Source organism: Acanthisitta chloris, unplaced genomic scaffold, assembly GCF_000695815.1.
Source record: "Acanthisitta chloris isolate BGI_N310 unplaced genomic scaffold, ASM69581v1 scaffold41464, whole genome shotgun sequence".
Classification (NCBI taxonomy): domain Eukaryota; kingdom Metazoa; phylum Chordata; class Aves; order Passeriformes; family Acanthisittidae; genus Acanthisitta; species Acanthisitta chloris.
This window is the reverse complement of record NW_008670591.1, coordinates 6746-29659: the sequence shown is the minus strand read 5'-3', so window position 1 is coordinate 29659 and position 22914 is coordinate 6746. Positions and strand designations below refer to the sequence as shown.

The following is a 22914-nucleotide window of genomic DNA, read 5'->3' as shown; positions in this document are numbered from 1 at the left end:
CGCGTCCCTCCTTCCCCCTGGAACTCCACCCGGTGGTAGCCACGCCTAGCGCTGCGCGTGGCTGTGCCCCAGCGCTGGGTGTACTGGTGTCACTGTGCGCCGGGATGGGAATTCTCGCCTGGTTGTTCCCAACGGCTTTTCTTTCTGCGCTAGCAGCTCCTTCTTAGCAATCATTCCTGGCTGTTGGCTAATAGGCCTGGCAGTGGGATAGAATCCTGTTAGAATGGCCACCTCAGAAGGTTGGGAACTACTCTCCTTGCTAGAGAAGTTTTGCTTTGCAGAAAAAGATGTATGTAAGCGTGGTGAGACCCATGTACAAATGGGTGCAAATTCAAAGAGGGGAAATTTAGGTCAGATATTAGGAAAACCTTTTTTACTCTGAGGGTGGTGAGACACTGTCACAGCTTGCCCAGGGAGGTAGTAGATGCCCCAACCCTGGCAGTGTTCAAAGCCAGGCTGGATGAAGCCTTGAGCAATCTGATCTGGTGGGAGGTGTCCCTGCCCAGGTCAGAGGAGTTGGATTAGGTGATCTCTAAGGTCCATTCCAACCCCTGTGATTCTCTATACAGCAAGGCTGTGCTGGTCAGCACAGTTTTCCTATATGCTCAGCACTTCTGTAGCTTAGACTGTTTTTTTTTCTCACTGAGCTTCATGGCAGAAGAGTTCTGTGGAATGCTTCATGACCTAATAGGATGAAGGAAAGCATGACATAAGCCAAATGGAGTGGGAACATGACCTTCCAGCACTGAATGAGAGATGGTAGATAGGGTGAGATAGCTTGTGGAGGGACTTGAAAGCAGTTAATTAACACTGTCTTAGAAGATAATTGTAAAAATGCTCTAAATAGATCTAGAAAACAAAAGTGCGTTGCTTAAATCTGACAAAAGTCTGTTAAAATTCAAGATGAGTGGTGTAGGTGTTCAGATAGAATTTATAACTTAATGTTGCATTTTTCCTTTAGAAATACTTTTCTTTCTGCATAAATACCACAACTATGCGTATTTTGGGTCATGGTGAAGATTTTTTTAGAACCTTCTGTTAATTTTTTTAAATCTTCTCAAGTAAATTGTAGTTCATATAACATTTTACAGACCTCAGGTGGTCACCTTATTTGATGTTTAGTTGCAGGACCACTGTCTTATAACTGGCTCTGAACAAGTGAACCTTGAGGCCTGTAGTAGTCTATTGATTCACATCCAGCTGGTCTGAAGGTTAGGAGGGAAAGAAGGTTGCTCTGACAGATAAAAAAAACTTCAAAGGTTGCTTAAATTTGAATGGAGTTTATGCTCTTGCAGTACCAATTGATTTTTCTTCTCCATTAAATTCTGCCTTTTAATTTACGAATACTCTTATGTGAAAGAAATCTATAGCAATATATGAAAGAATTTATCAAAATAAGTTTGAGGATAGTAGAATTACTCAGACAAGATAAATTGTGTCAAGGGAGCTAGTTCTAAAATGACTGAAATATTTCTGTGTCAAGATGCACCATTAAGGGTAGACAGACACATTAGAAACATTTCTGAAGTTTGAGGGGGTTTTTTGTATCAGTTTGACATCTGTCATCTATAATTATTTTAGCTGTAATCCATCCACAACATAGAAGTCCATTTACGCAAGTTCTTCTGGTATTAGACTCAAGAGCTAGCCTATGATGCTCATAATCATGCCATAAAGGTCATAAAATACTAGACTTTGAACCAGTTATTGATACTGTGTAGGCACTGTCTTTAACTTGAGAAAATAAAATTTGGGGCGGGAGGGAAGAAGGAAAAAAAAGGTTATCTGTAAGTCTGTTTGAAAAGAAAAAGAGGGGGGAGGGAAGGCTATTTGTAGTAGAGGAGGTTAATGACAGGGTTATGGCATAGGTTTTTTTAAGTACCATCACAGAGAATCATACATGCAGTGTGGTGTTAATGAGATGTGGTGTTAATGAGATATATAGGAATTGTTTCTAAAAGATGATAAATACTTTATTAGGAGATAGCAGTAAAAATGTAAGAAATAATGTGACCTGTAGTGCAGCTGATTACAAAAAATCTGTGCTATGCTAGATTTTTGCTTGTAAGTGACATCAAGGCAGAGTAGTTGATTTTATTTTTTAAATATCAAGGTGACCATGCTGTTCTGTGTGTCAGAATCAAGAACGTAGCAGGAGCTGTGACAAAAGCAGCTCGACTTCACCTGTTTCAAGCACAGGAATGGCAGAAGCTGCAGAACAGTGTCCAAGATCACAGCTGTACAGAGAAGTTCTCTAAAGCTCAACTGACAAGTGAGTTGCTATTTTTTCCCCCCTTACAAAGTAAGTTACCAGTGTATTTAGATCTCTGTTAAGTTATCTATGTGTTTAGAATATTCATTTCAGCGAATTTGGACTTTGCATCAAACCAGGACTTTGGCCTTCTGCAATTAAAAATCACTACAAGGAAATAAAATTGCTTTGTTTGCACCACTTCAGAAGACTTTGTTTGCAAGTTACAATTTAGGATACTGCTGGAAGATGTAATCCTTGATGAAGTCATCCAAATGATGACTTCAATGCAAACAGCCAAACTTTATGACAGTTCTAGTCTCACGCTCTCACTTCTTCACAACTCAGACAGGTACATGTTTGGCTGAAGTTTTCACCTAGTCATTCAGTACAGAGATTTTCTTTAACTACAATTGGAGTATAAGTCCAAAAGTAAAAGTTTTGTTGTTGTGGTTGTTGTTTTATCTCAAGTTTTCCATTAAAAATATTATCTTGAGTCTATGAAAGAGTTTACAAAGAATACCGTTGAACTATAAAACTGAAAAGCTTGAGAATCTAGTATGTAGGATAGTCAAATGTGCAGTTTGAATTTTGACTTTTAGTGCAGTGGAATGCAAAAAATAGACAGACTGATGGAACCTGTTGCAGTTACCTCTAAACTTCTGAAGTGAATGCTTGTAGGGTGGGAGTAGGTACAAAGCAAAGGGGTAATTTTGTACCTGCAGAGCTTTTCTTTCACTGCCTCATAAAAAGCTTTTCTTTTCTGCAAAAATTATCCTGGGTTATGCTGCCTGACTTTATAACTTGCCTCTATTACCATGTAATGTTCTTTCACCTTGTAATTTTGTAATTTAGATCACTGAATCTCACATTCAAATGTTTTTAATATTTGAGCTAAGAATTATACCAATGTAGATATGTGGGTTGTCCTTCTGTCTCTTGTTTACAAAGGAACAGTTCTCATTTGTTTTCCAGTTCTATGGAAATGGCATTTTTCAAAGGCAAGAAAATGAAAATAAAGCATTATTTTCATGATAGCATGGATCTTTCACACCTTAATGTGCAAAACCTGTTAGCAACTTTTTAATACAGTATGAAAGACGAGCTAATCAGGATAAAGCTTAACCTGAGTATCCATCTAAGTGTAAAAGAACTGAAAAACACAGAAGCATTGAGTTATGTAACTGAAAGACAAACACACTGAAATAATCATTCTTACACCATTTATTATCATATTACCAAATCTACTTAAAGTGCAAATTTTCTTGTAGGAAATTATATTTGAGTGAACCTGCTAATACTAGTTCATGTGAAGTGTCTACAGCTTCTTTTTAAAATACATTTCCTCTGTGCCACTGGGATCTCTAGAGGAATAAATTGATCTCCTGTAGCACTGTCATAATGCAGATGTCATTTCTGGGGATGTAGTTTCCTTACACTCGATCAGGAAGTGCTGCTGAAATGAGTAGCAGTTGGTCCATCACTGCTATCTGTCTCTGCAGTGTTCTCACTGTTTTCTGCTGTGTTTAGGAGTTGTATGACCACAGGGTGAATTGGATGTGTTTGCTGATCTTGGGCAAAATCAATTACGCTTTTATTTTATCTGCCTTCATTTTCTCTGAGTTAGTTTGCAGAGTTGACAGAAAACTGATTAAATGTGCTCTGCGTGATCCTTAGTCTTCATGCAAATAACGGAACTCAGCTGAGAGTTGAAATGGAGAGTAAAGCTGCCCCTGTCATCCTGCAGTGAGCCTTTCATTTGGATAAGCACTAAATCTGTGTTTTGCAAAGTCTTAGGGTTTTTAAGGGAGCTATTTCACTTTGTATATTGGATTGATTACATGTAGCTCCAGAGTGGAATGCATTCTTACCATTACCCAGACAAATTGCCTGTGTTGGAATGCCCTTTTTTTTTTCTTTTTCTGGTTTGTGTGTTGTCCAAATTTGTATTTCATGACAATTGCTGCAAAGAAACATACATACGATTCTTCCTGTACTCTAATGTTGATCACTTCTTACCTTCAGAGAACAGAACATAACTTCCTGCATTTGAAACAAGTTTATTTGAATTACATAAATGCTTTTTACAGGTAGGCTTCAAGTCAGAAATTAGTTCTAAATTTTGTCTACAAAATGTTTAGGGAAAAATCAGTTTGTTAAGGGTTGTTTTGTATGTTTGCAGCTTTTTCATTTAGAGAGGCCTTTCATTAAAAAAACTTGTTTCAATTAGGTTTTTATGACATTTTTCTTTCCTCATCCTTAGCCATTGTCATCTTAAACTATTAAGGTGAATTAAACTACAGTCCAGCCACGATACTGTTATTTCTTCTACAGAGATTTTCATTTATGGTTGAGCTGATTAGCACTCAAGTAATCAATGTGATGGTACTTAGGGTTCTTGCAGTTTCACTCAAACATAGAAAACCACAGTTTTCTTTTGCATCCAATGTTTTTGGAGAGATTGTGCTTGCTTAACTGTTGCTTTTAGGAAAAATATTGGCAAGATCAGTGAGCAGATGAAATATCAGTCTCTTACATAGCTGTTTTGAAATGAAATCTGATTTGAAATATGCAGTTTTATTAGGCAATGGTTTCAGCCCTTAACTGTCAATTGAAATTCAGTGTGTTACGATTTTGGGGAAGGTGCTGTGAAACATGATGAGTTGCACCTATAAAGCATGCACACTCTTGTTTACTGAGCTCACATGCAGCTATTCCTGTTTGGTGCCCTAAATCTCTTTGAAAACAGAGCAGAATAAATTTCACAAAGGTATTCTTCATGCTGCAGAAGTACCTGTTGGGTAGTACACAACAGCTAGTCCTGTCAGTGCTGAACTAGGGGGTGGAAATGTGCTAAGCGTAGGAGACACAGTTTGCAGCTGGTGGCACCTGGCAGAAGGGAGCCCTCCCAGCCAAGCTGAAAGCTGAGAGATGGAATGTGGTACATATCTTCACCAGCCTTTGCCTGCACCTGTTTGAAACAAAAGATGTGGTTGGAGGTCTGGTCTCTGGTGTTATGGCTAGCTTTCAATACTGAGACTGTTTTGTACTGTATGTACTCTATAACCTGTTTAGGATGTTGTGGATTTAAATTTTCATTCAAAGATGAGTTTTCTAAAAGCAAACTAACCAAGTATTGACTTCTATTTTTGTTTCTTTGTTTTCTTCCAAAGTGACTGTGAACCACACAGAGCAAAATCTGACAGTGTCCCAGATTCCTTATCCGGAAACATGGTATGTGTTTTATGTAGACAAGTTTACCTGCGAGGAGAATTATTCTGAATCCGAGGATATTCAGTTTGAAATGGTCTTACTAAACCCAGATGCAGAAGGGAATCCATTAGATCACTTTAGCGCAGGGGAATCTGGTAAGATTTTTTTTCTTACAATTAGATTTGTAAGTTAAGGATCTGATCACTCAAATCAATGCTTACTATGTTTGGAAGAGTATGGGGAATGGATAGCAGAGCGTCTTATATTTCATCTTCTGCTCTCTCATGAAGAGTAAACTTCATTTGCTATCACTACAGAAAAATCCTTTCCTTTCTCTAGACTGGCCTTCCAAAACTTGCCTAACTGGAAGTGTAGATACACAAGGAAATTTAGTGTTGGCATCTTTGCTGATAGGTATTTTTACCATGTTGCAGTTGTAATCTTCCACCTGAATATGAATTTAATCCCTGATTTTAATGAATTACTTTAGCTATGTGAACTTGATTCTGTGCAACACAAGTACATACACGATAAAACATTCTGCTAGTGTAATTTCAGTTCAATGTTTAGATCTAAGTGTCTTAGTCACAGGCTGTAGATTAGATTTGTCAATCCTAATTTCATTTTAAATCTTTAATCAACCTAAGAAAAACTTCTAGAAGTTACTCAGAACAGCAAGTAAAGAAATGTCTACATAAAATTCTATACTTTTGACGTTCCAGCCTAATCTGTGCATTTCTGCAGTGCTTAGCATCACTGCCCTGGGAAGTCCTCACCTGGGTCTGTTGTGAGAGAAGGGCCCTATAGGCTTAGTTTGCCTTCATATACAGATTGAACCTATGTACCCAGAGTGAGCTTATTTGCTATGCTCAGAATCAAATGCCCTGCTGTCCTTCTTGGGCTCAAGAGGATGCAGAGGGAACAAAGGCAGCTCCGTTTTTGAAAGGAAGAAAATACCCACTGAAACACTTAGCAGAATCTGTAAGAAAGTAGCACATTAAAGTGACTATTATAAGCCTTGAAAAACAGATGGTTAACTTCTTAATCTGCAAATTTTGTTGGCAGTTTTTATTTGGTGAATTTGGTACTCAGCAGTGAATTCTAGGTTAATTTACTTATTCTAAAAAAGCAGTAGCAGCTTTTCTAAATCAAGGGGCAAAGCAGCTACAAGACATAATGTGGCCCTTTCAAGTGGTGTACAGCCCTCCTAGAGAGGCATCTCAGCTCTGTATTAATTTTGTAGGAAGACTGAGCGCTTGGAAGCAGAACTCTGAACAGCTTGCATGCTGAGTGGGGTGGTGTGTAAATATGCTGGGTGCATGTATTTAGATCTAACAAACAGGAAACAAGGTGAGCTGTACCTGCCATGTCTTCCACAGTTGCAGAGAAACACATCTGTTCATTCTGATTTAAAACCTGCATCGTTGAATCCTGAAGTTACATGCACATCTCTGTTTTCAAAGAGCTGAGGAGAATTTCATCCTTCCCCTTCCCTCTCTGTCTCATTTTTAATTTTTTAATGCGTCTTTGGGAGATACTTGTTGGTTTTCCGTAGAAACTTATAACATGAAGGTATCAAAGAGAAGATCCACCTTCATTTCTTGCTTCTTTCATGCAGGCAACTAAAAACTACATAGTTAGGCCATCCTTCATTTTTGTTACTTTTAGCTGTGCCCTGACACAGAAGATCTCAGAATTAAATGGACTAGAAAGGAAAGTATAGGAAAGAACTTGAGACTGTCACCGTGTGATTAAGATGTTTGCCTTGAGAGTCGAGGAGGCCTGGCTTCTGATCCCTGGCAAACAATCTTCTATCACTTCATATGGTAGGGTTATTTTTTACTTAAGACATGGTTATCAGTGGAATCTAGGATTATGAAAGGCAGCTGAACAGGTAAACAGCATTTTGAAGATCTTTGAAGTTAGGTATTTCACGTTAAGGTATGTATGTTTAGTTTTTTTCTGTCAACTCTAGGTTACTTGAAAGTCTGGAAGCCTAGAGTAGACAGGTTGAAAATTACTATAAAGAATACTTCTGTGTTTTCTTAAATCCTTTTGGTCTCAGGCCTGTAATCCACACTCTCTCTGTGGTTGGAAGGAGCTTTCTATCATAAATGTTTAGTGTTTATTGAAAGCTAGTTGATTTTTCTAAAGACTTCTCCATGTGTATCCACTCAGCATGGTGAGAAATAACTTACCTAACGAATCCTTGCCAAATTCAGTGGGTGTCTTGAAGGAGAAAGATAAAGAGTGTAAGAAACAAAAAGAGATTTGACCTAAAATACACATTTTTATCATTCATAAATCATACTTTTGTCTTTGTGTACAAGAGAAGCAGAGTGTCTGTGATTTTTATGTCTTTCTTCTGTCTTTTTTCTGCTGTTTCGTATATCTGTGTCTAAAATGTTTAGCCGTAGAAGTTATAATGCTAGCAAATACTCAGAACTCATCCAGTCCTAGTGTTTTTCAACTCAGATATTAAGATGTGTACACTCTAATTATTGTTTTCTTTGCTGTTTTTCTTTTCATTTATCTAAAAGTTTTCGTTCTTGGTCAACTGTGAACTGCTTTATGTGGACGAAGAGTGACACCCAGTGGTTAAAAAGAGCGAATAGAAATCTGTTCTGGGTTTCTCTTATCTCAGATTGTGCCTTAACAAATTGAAACAAACAAATATGTTTAATAATAAATACGTTTCCAACTGATCAAATGTGCTACAGCTATTTTGTGTGTATCAAGAAACTGTATGCAGTTTACACACTTTAGGTAATTGCTGCAAACTTCTCCTGTGCTCAGAAAAGGTATTGTTGAATAAAAAATACTTTGTCAGATCAAAGAATAATCAGCTAAATTTATCTCTGCTCTTGGGTGACAGTTGCTAAGTGTTTCCCAATGATTATATTAAACACCCCATATTTCATTTCAGTTATTTGCTACTAGTAGCAGCATTCCTTGTAAAAACTAGGCTGTATTTCTTTGGGTTTTCCCACAGGATTACATGAATTCTTTTTCCTGCTTGTCCTGGCATATTTTGTAACTGCTTGCATATATGCACAGTCCCTGTGGCAAACAATCAGGAAGCGTGGACCTATGCATGCTGTATTAAAGGTGTTGACAACTGCATTGCTGTTGCAGGCTGGTTCAGCTTTTGCCAACTACCTGCATTTCTCAAGGTATGTTTGCTCCTTTTTGCTTTCAGTCTTAAGATGTGAGGAATAGCGTGTTGTAAAGATCAGCACATGGTCTTGCCCGTGGTGATTGTGACAAAACACAGGACTGACTTTTAAAGTGCATCATTGCATAAATGTACTTTTAAGAGAGAACACACATTTAAGACACAACCACTTAAAAATACCACCTTTTTGTTCTTTTATCAGTTATTCTAAAGATGGGATAGGAGCTCCTTTTATGGGAAGTCTGGCAGAATGTGAGTATGCTACTGTTTCTTCCCTACTCCTACACATGAATCTGTCTACTATGTTAGTGAGCACTGTTGTTGGACTCCGTTATGATCTTGGTCCATAGCACTGGATTTTTGATACAAAATACTGAAAATTGCTTTTCTGAATTTTTTTTTCTGGATGTTTACAGTAACTGTGTTTGAAGTTATGCAATTGTGATATTGTTTAGGATTTTTCGAAGGATTTTCTTGTCTCAAGATTCCTTCCTACAAACACTTAAATACATTCTCAACATGTGAGTAAATGTTTCAGTACATTGAAGGGTTTTGTGGAGTTTGCATGATCGAGAGAGGCAAGCTTTTTAGGAAACTGAATCACATTTGAGAGAGTGTGTTGTTTCACTAACAAATTTAACAATTATTGTAATGGAAAGTATGTGCTTTACAGAACAAATTTTATGATTAACATGATTCAGAAAAATGCTTGTGTAAAGATTTGATGCAAACAAAGCATTTTTCTCTGCTCTGTATCAATATTTTGAGTTCTCACTGGAACTAAATTCCTATAACATCCTTTTCTAAAATGCACTAATTTACTCATGTTGGTTTCCTCAGGGTTAAACATAGCTATTGGGTGGTTTGGGTTTTTTGAAGCATTTGGGGGTTCTTTCTAAGCAAATACATTGCCTTTCAGTTGGCTTGAAGCACCCTAAGAAAGTAGTACTGTGGTAGTGAAATTGTGTTGGCAAGTAACAGCCTATAGAGAAAAATACTTCCCTTTGTAGAGTTCATTTAGCAACTTGTAGTTGGAATTAACAGCCTCTTGATGGCACTTGGCACCACAGTAATTGCCTCTTTCTTGTTTTAACCATTTGAGTTAGCAGCTCCTTGCAGCCTCTCCAGCAACTGTATTATTAAACTTTCCCTCTCATCTCATGTAATGAAATTTAATGGAGAATATGGAGGTAGTCATAACTCCTCCCCAGTGTTAACTATCCAACCAGAACTTCAGAGAGAATAGCTGCATGTTAGATTTTCTGTGTGTGTATTGTAGTCAAGAGCCCACTTTTACTTGCATAAAGCAGAGACTATAATGAAAAAAAATATTTTGGAATCAATAGCTGAATTTCTCAAATTTGATTTTCTCAAATTCAGCTAAGAAAGTTTTTCCTTTCTGACTGTCTTTAAGGTTTGTGATTTTTCAAAACAGTGAAAGAGCAGAAGTAATAGAAATGTGGGAAGCTTCAGTGGCAATTACAGGTCTGAAGAATGGCTGATGACAAGGAGTATAGTTTAAAGGTGGAAGGTGTTACCATTTTTCCTCTATCACAACAGAAATCTGAGTTTAAAATACATGTTGAAATTTAACTGCAGTGGGGCCAGAATAATTTTATAAAAACCTGTTCAGGTACTAGCTTGAGCAATCACTCTTTTCCTAACATGATTTAGTCTTTATTGTGTATAAAGACCTGATCCTCAGGCTAATTCATCACGTAAGGTAACCACATAAGTCAAACAAATAATGCTGGCACTCAAAAGCATCACAAACAGTGATCTTTTAACTTTTAGTAAGAATGAAGTAAAAGAAGTCAAAGACTACTACTATGCCTTGTTGAATAGCCAAAAAGGGTGAACTGTGATGCAATCAGACAGTTATGGTATCAGCTCAGTAACGTGTGGCTTTACACTGACCCTGGATATTGTGGGATTACTGTAATTTTTAGAATTTTTCTCAGCTCTCTCAAGGTGTATGAGATGTCAGCGATTAAGGCTGGTACTGAATTTTTGTCTTACACAGTTTTGTCTGTGAACCCACTTGAATTGTTGCCACACTGAAGCAGAGTGATATGTGTATCCAAGGTGTGTTTGAGAGATGATGTGTGGCTGTAACTTATAGGGCAGATTATCTTAAGGAGTGACAGAACATAAAATGCTCCTTGGAACATCCAGATTTGTTCAGTCATTTCTCTAGCTTGGATTTGTGACACTGGTTTGGCATGCCTTAGGTTCATGTAACAATTCTTTATCTAGTGAGTACTGTGTCTCCATAGGTAGCATTAGAAAATAATTCCAAGATCATTTTGCCCAAAATCAGTGCTGGTTCATTTTCTTCAAGAATGATCAAGGTTCTGTTTACTGAAAGCTCTTGACATATCTTAAACAGCAAAAGTGCCTGAAGATATTAAGAAGCACTTAAGCATATAAACTGTGAGAATACCAAACATATCCCAGGAATTACATGTTGAAGTCTGGTTTATATCCATATTTTGCTAGTATTGCTGAGTGTCAGGAAGATAGTGCAGCTGATCTTCGTTTGACACACTTCCCTTGTACTCATATTAGTCTCTGTACAGTGGCAATGTTTTCTGTGCCGGTGTTTTTAGTAAATGTGGAATACTTTGCTTTTCTAATATAGTCCAGTTGTATAAAAATAGAACTCTGCTTTTTGTGACAGAAATAGTATTCTTGTACCTGATGGTGTAAGTAAAAATTGCAAATAATGAACAAATTTAATTGAACTAAAATACTAAACTAGCAAAAAAGAAAGCATAGCTGTGTGTAGTGCCAAATCTCTAGTTTCTGAACCAAATTTACAATTTACATAGTGTGAGAATCAATTATTTTCTTGTATATCTCTGCTATGCCAGTACAATGGGTCGGGTCCCAACATTGACTTAAAAATTACTCTGTAAGTTTCCGTCAAAAACTTACCAAGTCTAAAGCTAACAATCACACAGAAAGGAATCTTCAGTTTTTCCCACTGCCGCTAGTATTTCAGGAAGGCTAACAAGTAAAGGCTTTAATATATTCTAGCTTGAAGTTTTCTGTATTCAGATACAGCTTCAAACACAGGTTTGAGACGCTGATTAAGAATGTAACTTTATAGAATATGTGTTAATTGTTCCCAAACAGTGGTAGAAATGGGCATAGCAAAATGAAGCAAAGGTTCTTTGCATTTAATAAAATGAAATACAGGCAAGTTGTTGCTCTAAATGAAGTTTGTGTTAGAGTTATTCATTATGTTTTCTCCTTTATGTGTCTCAGAGTGGAATTTGTCCTAAATATTTGTGCTTTCTTTTGGAAGCTACTACATCCTTAAGATGAAGTGCAATTAATTTAAAGTACAATGCAACTATCTGATTTTTGAACAAAAGTTCCTCAGAGCAAAGAAAGGAGTTCATTTCATCATGTTTTGTATTTGCAGTATGATTAACATACATATGATTTTTGTTCTTTAGCATTTATAAGTCTATTTATGCAGATGGACTCGTGGGTCCAGACTACTTTGACACAAGAGTGGGATTTGGAAGGATGTGGCACTGTACCCATGTTCTTGCAGAACTGCAGCATAACTAGAGGAAAGCTGATAGTGATCTATTTGGTCACTGAAAACTCCTGAAAATATCCACCTTTTGTGGCAAAGCAACCTCAGCTGGTCAAACTGTCATCAGAATTATGACTAAAGGTGATACAGAGGTGTAAGCGTCTATCCTTCATTTGTGGGTATATAGAACATTTCACAGACTCAAGCTCTGCCAGGGGAGGTTTAGGTTGGATATTAGGAAGAGATTTTTTATGGAGAGAGAAATGAGGCATTGGAATGGGCTGCCTGGGTAGGTGGTGGATTCACCATCCCTGGAGGTTTTAAAGATAGGACTGGATGTGGCACTTAGTGCCATGGTCTAGTAACCACAGTGGGGTTGGACTCAATGATCTTGAAGGTCTTTTCCAACCAGGTTGATTCTATGATTCTCTTTGCCCTAGGAAAAATAAAACTATTTTTGTTGTGACTCTACTTGTTTTTCCTTTGTTTTCAATAGTGTGTGACATAATCTCACAGATACAAGTGCTGTATTTATTGCTGAGTCTGTGTATGGGTTGGACGATAGGCAGGATGAAGAAATCTCATGGCAGACCTCTTCAGTGGGATTCCACTCCAGCATCTACTGGCGTTGCTGTAGTAGTTGTTGTTACACAGGTTTGTATTTTATATTCATTTTTATACTGAAATATACAGCTGCTGTTAGGTATGACAGAAACATGAACCAAATAATTTCAATATTTTAATTTTATGAAAGGGAGTATCAAGACTGGAAAAAAGCCCACAGCATAATGTGCACCCAGTATGTCTAATAGGTAACACCACCTTCTCTTTACTTTAACAATTTAAGGTGTAGCTCCACAGTATGTTTTTGTTCAGCAGTAAAACCACTTAAGAAGTTCCCACAGTTTTCCAAACTCCTGTTTGTGCCAGTTGTTCGTAGCATTATACTGTGACTAGATCAGTGGAATTATCTAGACTGGGGAAAAAAAGAGAAGTGATTTCAGCACAGTCATTTTACTGATCTGGTGTGTAATGTGGTCCTATAAACAGTTGTAATCAGTACAACTGAGGCACTGTGAACTGCATTATGGGGGGTGACAACAAGCAGCATGAGAGGAAAGACAAGAAAAGCTGCCGTGAGAAATTCTTTCGGTCACCAAAAAAAATGGAAATCCTCAGTGTCCTCCTTTTAGAACCACTCAAGCAGGATGTCTAATGGTCCTTTCAATCAATATAAGGGATTTCTTGAAAGGTTCATCTGCAGGATGAGTCTTGCAAATATACAAATGGTATGACACATAATTTCATTCAAATATTTTTCCATTAGTATAAATTAGAATGTCAAGTAAACCAGTAACTTAAAAGTAAATTGTAATGGAGATCACCCAACCCTGGTGGTGCCTTTTGTAAACAAATTTTTTTAAATCACATCATAAAGACAAGAGAATCTGAAAGCCATTGAGAAAGAGAAAAGCAGGGAGAAACTGGAGACAGTAATGAGGAAGAGATTATAGTGAAGATTTTGTGCTATTTGGGTAGTATCTGTAATTAGTGCTGCTCCCAAGCTAAATAAGTGGACTGCTAAAACATTAGGAGTAGCTGGGAGCTGACATTTCTTGCTAATTAAGAATGAAAACCAAAGGCTATTAAGGTCAATGGGGCTGTTGAAATTTAAAGATAGGTTCATTCCACCTTGCTTTGGCACTCACCTAGCACCAGAAATTTTACATGTTCGTAGTAAACAAAACTTCTAAAGTATTTAATTTTATTCATTCCTCTCCACTTGTTCATACTATGGGTGTGTTAGTACTCTGCCACTTGAGACTGGAAACATTTTTGTTGTTATTTCCTTTTATTATGCATAGAAAGGACACTCATTATAGTTAGCTTGATTTTTTTTTTTTTGGTTGTTGCATATGGTAAAAATTGGGGCAGGTATCATACATGCATACTGCTTCCCCCATAACTGGTCATTACACATTTCTGTTGGCTCTTGGAGCAGCACTGGAGCAGTAGCACAGCGTTGGTTATCTTTTCACCACAAAGGCACAGCTCTAACATATCTCCTGCTGGTGTTGTTGGGAACATTAGGTTTTGCAGGAGTCTTGTAGAAACAGAGTATAGGTATCAGAATACATCATTGCCTGGCTGGTTTCACACCCCATTTTAGTGTCTACTGTCTCCAGCAAAAGTTCCCTGACACCAGGAGTCCCCTTGCCTCTTCTGGAGAGGACATTTTCCATGGCATGGTTCAGTACATACAAAATACATCTTCTGCCAGATTTCTTCTCCTTAATACAGAGTGCATCTGTTGTGTTCAGGGGAACAGGATTTAGACTGTATAACCTCTATCAAAGGTGGTGAGCTCTAGACTTCATTCTCTGGATTAGTCAATTGTTCACTGGTCTGGCTAGATTAAGATAGCTAGATTGATCTACTGCAATCAGTCAGTGGGCATTTCTAATGGCTAAAAACCTATAATAACCTCCTTCCTACTCTGCTCTTTCCCAGAAATTCTTATGGGAGAGCCAGCTTCCTCCTGTGCCAGAGGTTGGACAGACTTATGTGGATAATCAGGGATGTTCTGAGGACTTGCTGTGAAAGCTGCTGGAAACTGTGTGCATTACCCTAATGCAGCAGATAGAGATTGCACCATGTTAGTTTTGTTGATGTTCTACTGTACCTGTCCTCATTTCATCTTCAGGGAAGTCAGGCAAGTGGACAGCCTGGGAAAACATGTTATTCTTCAACTTCACTGCAATTTTTCCTGGCAGACTGTTTGATCCTGTTTGCCTGCTACTAGCCCAAATTACTCAGCAAATTTTCAGGGTTTTTTTCTCCTCTTTGCACTATGCTATGGATTTTTAAATTTTTGTTCTTTCAGAAGCACTAGCAATTTCCTGGACTGTGTTTACAGGTTACCATCAGTGTAGGGTGGACACAACCACCTAGCCACAAATCTCTTGTGGTCTTTGCAGCGGCTAAGAGGTAGCATCTCAAAGGAGGGACAAGTCTGCCGTTCAGCATCTCCCTTTGCCTTAATTTATTGTTTATTTCAGCCACAGAAAAGAAGATTCCCAGGCTGCTGTGTGTTCATTAAAGATTCCATTCTGCTGTAGAGGCACAAACCTGGTTCAGTAATTTATTGGTGGCAGGCCTTTCCCGTCCCATAGACCTGAACAGTTTCAGAGTGGAGGGAGTGGTTCTAGAAAGATAGCTGATTGCTTTCAACCTGACCAAAATCACATAGAATCTTACTGCATTAGACATCACACTTCACAAGGGTTTTTAGGTACACCCCAAAGGCATGCTCAGAACAAGCTCTGTGGATGATCTTAGATCTAAACCATTTTTTACTGTACTAACATTGCGTGGCATCAGATACCCAAGTACTAGATACAGTTAGAAACAGCTAGTTAATCCACTTTGCCTTGCTGCTACTTTCCATTTCCCTTTTGCTTCCCCCTTCCCCTTGCCTCTCAGAGATGATCTGTCCCATGAGAACCTGCCTTTGCTGGAGATTGATGCTTTATCTTGGTTTGTCATAAAGTCAATGTTGGCATAGTGAAGGGGAGGAGGAGTTCTACCATAATTGTTTCCTCATGGCAGAAAGGAAGAGTGTCTGGTTCTTCATCGTACAGATGTGGAGGTTCAACTTGTGTATCTGGAACATCAAGATTATGCCCATGGCCATCATTCTTCTAGCAGTTGAAGAGGAAGACCAGTACTGGACTGTAGCAGGTGTCCACCATGGACCAGGATAGGTCAGGAGTATGTGCAGGGGAAGTCAGGCATTTTGAACAGTGTATTATGTGAACAGGGATATGGTCATTCTCCTTTACCTAATGAAGAAGCAGTTGTGACTTTTTAATGTTGGACATAGCTAGTGTGAGTAGCTCTTTAGCTACCTATCTCATCCAGTTCTTTTGTCTAAGCACAGTTCTTCTGGATAATAATTAGAATTGTCCTCCCCAATTTCTTCTCAGAGTTCAAGCATAGTTCTGCTTGCTGCCAACAAAAAGTATGTCTCTGATATCTATTTCAGCAAGTTAGTGTCTGGGTGTTTTTTCAGCTTGTTCCGGATACTGCAGCTAAGTGATCTGCTACTTGCCTTTCCGTGGTCAAGGTAAGGGACTTTGGGGCTTATTGACCTTAATTTCTTAGGCATAGCCAACCAAAGAGATTTTGACTTCAAGATCATGCTTGTCTATGAAAACTCTGCCTTCGCTATGAACAGATTGCTAATCCATTTTAACCTAGAAACACTCCATAGCACAGATTGCTCCCCTGCCTTTCCCTGGTGAGTGAGAGCAGTCAGAGCTCATAGCAAGAGCAATGACACATTTACCTTGTCTGAGTTTACAGTGTGTTGAACTGATGGTTCCATCTCTGCCTCTAGTGCCTCTGCCTTCTGCCTATTTTGGAATAATCTAATGAAGCTAAAGGAAGCTGGACTTCTGTGATCTTACATTTCTGTCACTAAACACAGCCTTTGATCAAATGATTCCTTGTTTACATTCTTTAAAGGGCTTGTCCAGAGCATACCCTGCTGTCAGACACTATTTTCCTCTGAGGATTTGGGCTTTGTTCTTATGATTCTTTTACTCCAGTTCTTTTGTCATCTTCTCATGAAAGTGGCTTCCTTCATTGCTGTTACTATTGGTGTACCTTAAGGAAAATTCAGACCTTCACAAGATCTGTTTTTTAAGGTTAGGTAGGTCCCAGGGATTCTTGTTAGAGTAGTGTCACAGTTCCATCTACATCAGCCTATATTGCTTCCTCCCAGGTACTTGCTTCAGTCGGGAAGATTCTATACATGGGTTGAGGGTTTTTTCTTTTCTCAAGCAGTGTATGTACAATCCAGGGAACATAAATACTTTGGCTGTTCCCACGTGTAAATATCAAGAGGGAAAATGCTCACAAGATTGCAGTGATTCTGTAACTGGTAGAATCCTTGTTTGTTGTCTGAGCATGTTCTAACTGGATTGCAATAACTTCTGTGATAGGAATTCATCAATTTCATGCCAAAACTAGTGCTGTAGACACAATGTTACCAAACATTATGCTGTATCTCAGGGATTCGGGAACAATTTAGTGTTACTTCAGTCTTACTCCTTGACAGAATTTTCAGTCAAGTAATTTGATCATTTGAAGACATTTCCTTGAATTTACTGGATTTCTAAGGGTTATGGAGGGAACATTTGAAGCCCATCAGTGATGTTCAAGACGTGCATGCTTTACATCTTCCCCTCTCCCATCCTTGCATTTTTCATCCAGGTAGTTGAGTGACCCAAACAACAGCAGCTGTGCTTGCTGTGTCATGGCCTAGGTAAGGGAGGGGGAAAGCATGAGACTAGTCTCTGAGGATATTCTAAGCAAATATTATTGTAATGCTCAACTGATGAGGCTCAAGTACACCTACCTCTGGAAGGCACAGGTGGATTACACATTTTAAAAAAACAGTTAATATCAGTAGCCTTTTTGTCTTTATGTGTTAATGTAGTGAGAAAGCCTTTGAATGTGTTCAGAAAGGAATCTGACTAATTTATATTTCTAAATTGAGGCATGCAATGTCTGCTTCTGAGGGCCTTCAGAGCTACCTCACTCATAAATCAAATTTGCCTACCTTTCTTCAGAAAGGCTGCTTTATTAGGCACCTGAAGCCTCAGTGCAAGTTAGATGTGTGCAGTAGGTGGACTGGATTCCAGTATATATTCAAGTTTTAAAATGCCATTCAGCTGCTACATGATGCTGTGGGAGTCTAAACTTTATGTGTATTCTAATTTACAGTCTTAGCATTCCCAAAGTCTCAAAAAGGTGGAAGACACATTTTTTTATGCAACACATAGGCGCCTGCCTACTTCCCAACTAAGATTCAGATTCAGGCACTTGTTAGTCCGTTTTTCCTTAGACAGTATCCATATTCTTTCTCACAGTGTTCCTACAAAATTGGATTCTGCAGTACATGGATACAATGCTAGGAGTTAAGAAGGATTACTATCTTTTGTGTAGTTATCTGTTAGCTGGAGTGTCTGCCCAGATGCGGGAACAGCGTTTGGAACCTGTGACACTCCCTTTCCTAGACCCCAGGAGTTTTCTGAGCCACTTGCTTGCAGAGTCAGGCTCGCTCACAGTTTCTGACCTAGCTGATGTTGAATTCTTTTCTCCACAATGGCACAGCTTCAATAGAAGGGGTGGAGAATGGCCCACCCAAGAGCAGCCTATAGCCTGGCAGTTGCAGCACTCTCCAAGGAGGTGGGAGATGTGAATTGGATATCCTTTAGGCAAAGAAGGGAATTGTGGGAGATCCAAGTTCAACCTGGGTGAATGCTTGAGCCTTTAGGCTATTGTATAAAAGGGGCAGCAGCACCACCCTCTTACTTCCCCATCTTTGAAAAGAAAAGTGAATCCTGTTAGGATTTTGAAAGAAAAGGCGTAGTCGCCTGCCTTTGAAACAAGCTCTACAGGTTGTGGATCCCAAGTGGAAGGAGACACCTCCCTGTAGCTCTGTGAAATCATTTCAGTGGTCTTCCTGCAGAGTAGGCCGAGTGTTTAACTAGATGATTTTTTTTTTAGATCTTCTGCTAAGGTGCCACATTCCTTCTATCCAAATTAGAGGAAACTTGTCAAGCTTTCAAAAAGTTACAGAATTCAAGAAGTGAGACTCTGTTCCTGCCAGTTGCACTTGAAGTAATAGGTCATGCCAAAAAGCAGTTCAGACTAGGGGGGGTTGTGTATGACATGGGCAGTCTCTAACAAGCAGAGTGGAGCATGACCAGTTATGCAGATAACTTCATCTGTGATGGGAAGCTTAGTTGAGATTTAGTGTAACTTTGTTTACTGTAAGTGTGCTTTGCTATTGTTCTTTTTCAGAGCTTTTTATTAATTTGGGAGCAGTTTGAAGATACGAATCACCACAGCTACCATTCGCACCATGGCTTAGCAAGTGGACTGCTCATCGGCCTCAGAGTTTGTCTAGCCTTGTCACTGGCTGCTGGTCTTTACCAGATTATCACTGTGGAGAGAAGCACGCTGAAAAGGGAGTTCTATATCACCTTTGCCAAAGTATGGGTTACATCAGGGAAGCTGATCCCTTCTTCTGTAAATGTAATCGTGGCATGCAGTTGACTGAAGCACTAAACTCTCTTCCTTCATAAGAAAGTTTATGTTTAAATGTCTGATTTCATTACATTTCACCCTGTCATCATACTCTGAGTAGTCATTTTAATTTGACAAGTACAGAGCTTTTAAAAACAGAAATCCCACCTTTCATTGTGTGGTTTTCATTCTGTTGATTGAAAATTAAACAATGAGTTCATAAAATAGACAGAAATGTAAATGTAATTCCTGTAACTGTCATCTCTTTCTTCTGAGCTGGCATGTAGTCATTTTATAACTTATACTCATCTTCTTTTTCAGGCCTGCATTCTCTGGTTTTTGTGCCACCCATGTCTTGCAACCATTGCTGTAATATTCAGAGAATATCAAAGAGAAAAGGTATGTACAGGCAAGATAAAAGAGATGGAATTTGAATAGTAGTTGTTCTTCATGTTTAGTGTTTGTTAGCAAACTCATGCTCTTAGGCTGTTAATCTTATGACCCCAAAGCAACTTGAAAAGTCTTAGTCACACAGCTCTCATTGATGCTAATGTGAGTCATATTTTACAAAGGCATACAGGGTTTGAATCATCTAAGGATAATAATTTCTAGGTTAAGGGAGGGAGAGGGGGAGATTGTTAAGTCAAAGGAAAATGTGGAGGGGGTGTTTTGTTTTATTGTTTGCTTGTTTGCTTTTTAATTAAAAACACCTTGGGGATTCTTTTAACAAAGGTAGTAGAAAGATAAATCAGTGGAATTTTTTTTGTTGTTTGCTTTTTAGTCTTCATCCTTTAAAAGCTTTATGTGGCTAAATAGGTCAGGGAACCTGTAGCTGAACTGTATTCTTCAGATCAAAAATCTGTCCAAATATGTAGTTTGGTTTGTAAGCTCTAAACAGTTAAAACAAAGATGGACTCACTGGGTTTCCCTATTGCTTAAACATTTTGGAAACTAGAGAACTATGTGTGTGGAGCCTGCCATGTTCAGGTGAAGTGCACGGCTATTCTCAGGTGATTGACTACCTCATTCCAGGGTAGGGTTTGCTTCTTTCCTTTATGCTTATAACCATCTGTGCATTTGTATGCAAATATATTCAGAAATTCAGCTTTTATTTGTGTAGAGGATATGTTAGGGAAAAAAAAAGCTTCCACTAAAAATATATAGTAAATTAAATACTACATTTAATTTACTCAAAAAAAAGAATAGTAAGAAAAAGGCAGAAAAAGAGCTACTAAGGAAGAGACTTTTTGTTGTTACTTGATAGAAATGTCCTCAGGGGAGGAGAACAATCTCTAGATAGGTAGGATCAGTAAAGGAATTTTTTTGCAGATTTTGAGCTTACTGAAGAGAGAGTACAATTGCTCTGCTGTTGTATCTGAGCAAGTTTAACCATTGTGTGCAGCTGCAGTTTTCTACACAGTGATAATTTAGCTGTATGCAAGCTTCTTTAAATGCAGTTCAATATAATAAAGAAATGCATGATCAATAAATACCATAATTATTGAAGAAAAACATGAATCTTAAAAGATTCTCTGTACATAAACTGAAGACTTTTGCTTTCTCAGAAGCAGTAGTTGTACCTTTATGCATTTGTTAAATCCTGCCTTACACATCTTTTACAGATGAAGAGACTTGAACTGAAAAGAGGTCTGGCTAAGTGAGATTGATAAATCACTAACCTCACAGCTCCATGATTGTGCTAGTGCAAAGTGTCTCCAGGCTTTCCTTTTTTTTTTTTTTCCTACTCTGGTTGTTGTAAGAATAGAATATCTAAACATCACCTCTGCTTGTGAAACTGCATGGGTGGTGAATTGCAAGTCTGAAATTCCCCAGAACAGAGACTGCCAGAAGGGTTATGTGACTTGCCCAGGGCTATCTACTGATTTAAAAACACCCAGGTGTGAGAGTCTGAATCCTGGGCTTGAGATGCATGTTCAAATCTTTTGTAACTGCAGCAGTATTAAAAGGTTTAAAGTTAAACCTCAAGTACTCACACAGTATGCTGATAGAAACTTACTGTGGGTTGTTTGGTGGGAGGTTTTTTCACTTACTTTTTCTGTCTTTTTTTTTTTTTTGTCTCTAGATTATTACCATAGGTGTTATTCTCTGTCAGTGCATCTCCATGGGTATGCTCTACAGACTTTTTCTATCTCACAGTCTATATTGGGAAGTATCTTCACTGTCATCAGTGACATTGCCACTAACAGTATCCTCTGGACATAAAAGTCGACATCACTTCTGAGATGTTTAGGAAGAATATATTATGTAATAAATGTGCAATAATAACTTAAATATACAGGTATTTTTGTCACGGGTGTGTGGTAGCTTGGTTTCACTGGAAAACTGAGTGATAATGGAGCATTTCACAGACCTTTGGTCTGACAAGGTTCCTACTTTAATCTGTTAAAAGTGTTGTGGATTGCAGAAATCCACTGTTTGAATGGTTTTTTAAATACTGTTTATGTGTAGCATGTGGTGCTGAGCTGCATCACAGAAAAATACAGTGAGTCTTTCCCATTCATGGACATCTAAAATGCCCTTAGTTAGTATCAATACTAGGTATGAAGGTCTTATAAAATGCAGTTCTTAAAACATCTGCAAGCTGAAACAAGTCTGAAATGGGCCAGTTGTGAAATTGGTGTGATACATAACGATGAGTAAAAGGTTTTTTTATTTTCATGCTTTAGAGAAAATGGGTTTTATGTATCAGTATAAAAGATGGGGAAACAAAAGAGGGAGAATCCTCTAGAAAACACATGTAAAATGTTCACAACTGACTGCAAGAAACTTTGCTTTATTCTTGGTGTAAAAGAAAAGCGTTTTTTTGCAACTGATGTTCATACTGGTTAAAATTCTAATGGGAATGAAAATAGGGTTTATATCTGCCTTTTTTTAAAGAAATGTAAGTAAAAATTTCATCCAGTAATGAAGGTCTAAACAGTATTTGAGGCTTAGGAGACATAGCATAAAGGTAATTAAAAAAGCAGGCTTGCATCTTTTAAAGAAAAAAAGGCAAAGAAATGGAATGGGTGATGTGGTACTAGAATTTTAATCCTGATATAATTCATTTCTGTTACATTGAGGATTCAATCATAATTAAGCCATATACACAGATTAAATTAACAGAAGCATTTCAAATAAATGTTGGTTTCAGTCATCAACTACCCATGAATTCCTGCCCAAGGATACTTAATCAGGATTAAATTTTCTATGAATAATTGAAAAACAAAATACTCACTGGATTTGTTATAATCCATGTTGGCACTGGGTTCTAAGTAGTTGCCATCTTCCATCCATTGTAATAAAGCCATACTACTTTGTGATGCCCTAGCATTCCCAAAGCCAGTGTAAATATATACTTTATTGAAGTGCCTATTTATTGAGTATGATTAAATCATGCTGACATTTTTTTCCTTCATAATAAGAACATACCTATTGCCATTGTGACTGAAATGTTTCTTTTTGGATTTAGTTTAGTATTTGTCAAATTTTAGACTTCATATGTGTGTGTTTCTTCACAAAATGGATTTTATTTTCTAGTAAACGAGTGTTTGTTTCTTCTTAACTGTGTATTTAACTATGTCTCTATGAAAGTGTGAAGACACCGGTTCTAGCTTTAAAATAGCC

General features: G+C 38.0%; 1 protein-coding gene across 1 annotated transcript; it reads left to right on the top strand.

Moving 5' to 3' along the window:
• Positions 1 to 223: 223 nt before the first annotated feature.
• Positions 224 to 21627, top strand: GPR180 (G protein-coupled receptor 180). Its single transcript, XM_009073725.1, has 9 exons — positions 224 to 289; positions 2089 to 2272; positions 5425 to 5619; positions 8457 to 8637; positions 8842 to 8891; positions 12686 to 12843; positions 19063 to 19254; positions 19609 to 19686; positions 21371 to 21627. Exons 1-9 carry the CDS (start codon positions 224 to 226, stop codon positions 21527 to 21529), a joined length of 1263 nt encoding a protein of 420 aa, XP_009071973.1. The 3' UTR covers positions 21530 to 21627.
• Positions 21628 to 22914: the final 1287 nt, after the last annotated feature.

Bases quoted from the DNA above. Each gene is read 5' to 3' on its own strand.
- GPR180 (XM_009073725.1), top strand. From the start codon at position 224: ATGGCCACCTCAGAAGGTTGGGAACTACTCTCCTTGCTAGAGAAGTTT. The intron at 290-2,088 runs GTATGTAAGCGT...AAGGCAGAGTAG, and splicing joins TTTGCTTTGCAGAAAAAGAT to TTGATTTTATTTTTTAAATA. The intron at 8,638-8,841 runs GTATGTTTGCTC...TTCTTTTATCAG, and splicing joins AACTACCTGCATTTCTCAAG to TTATTCTAAAGATGGGATAG.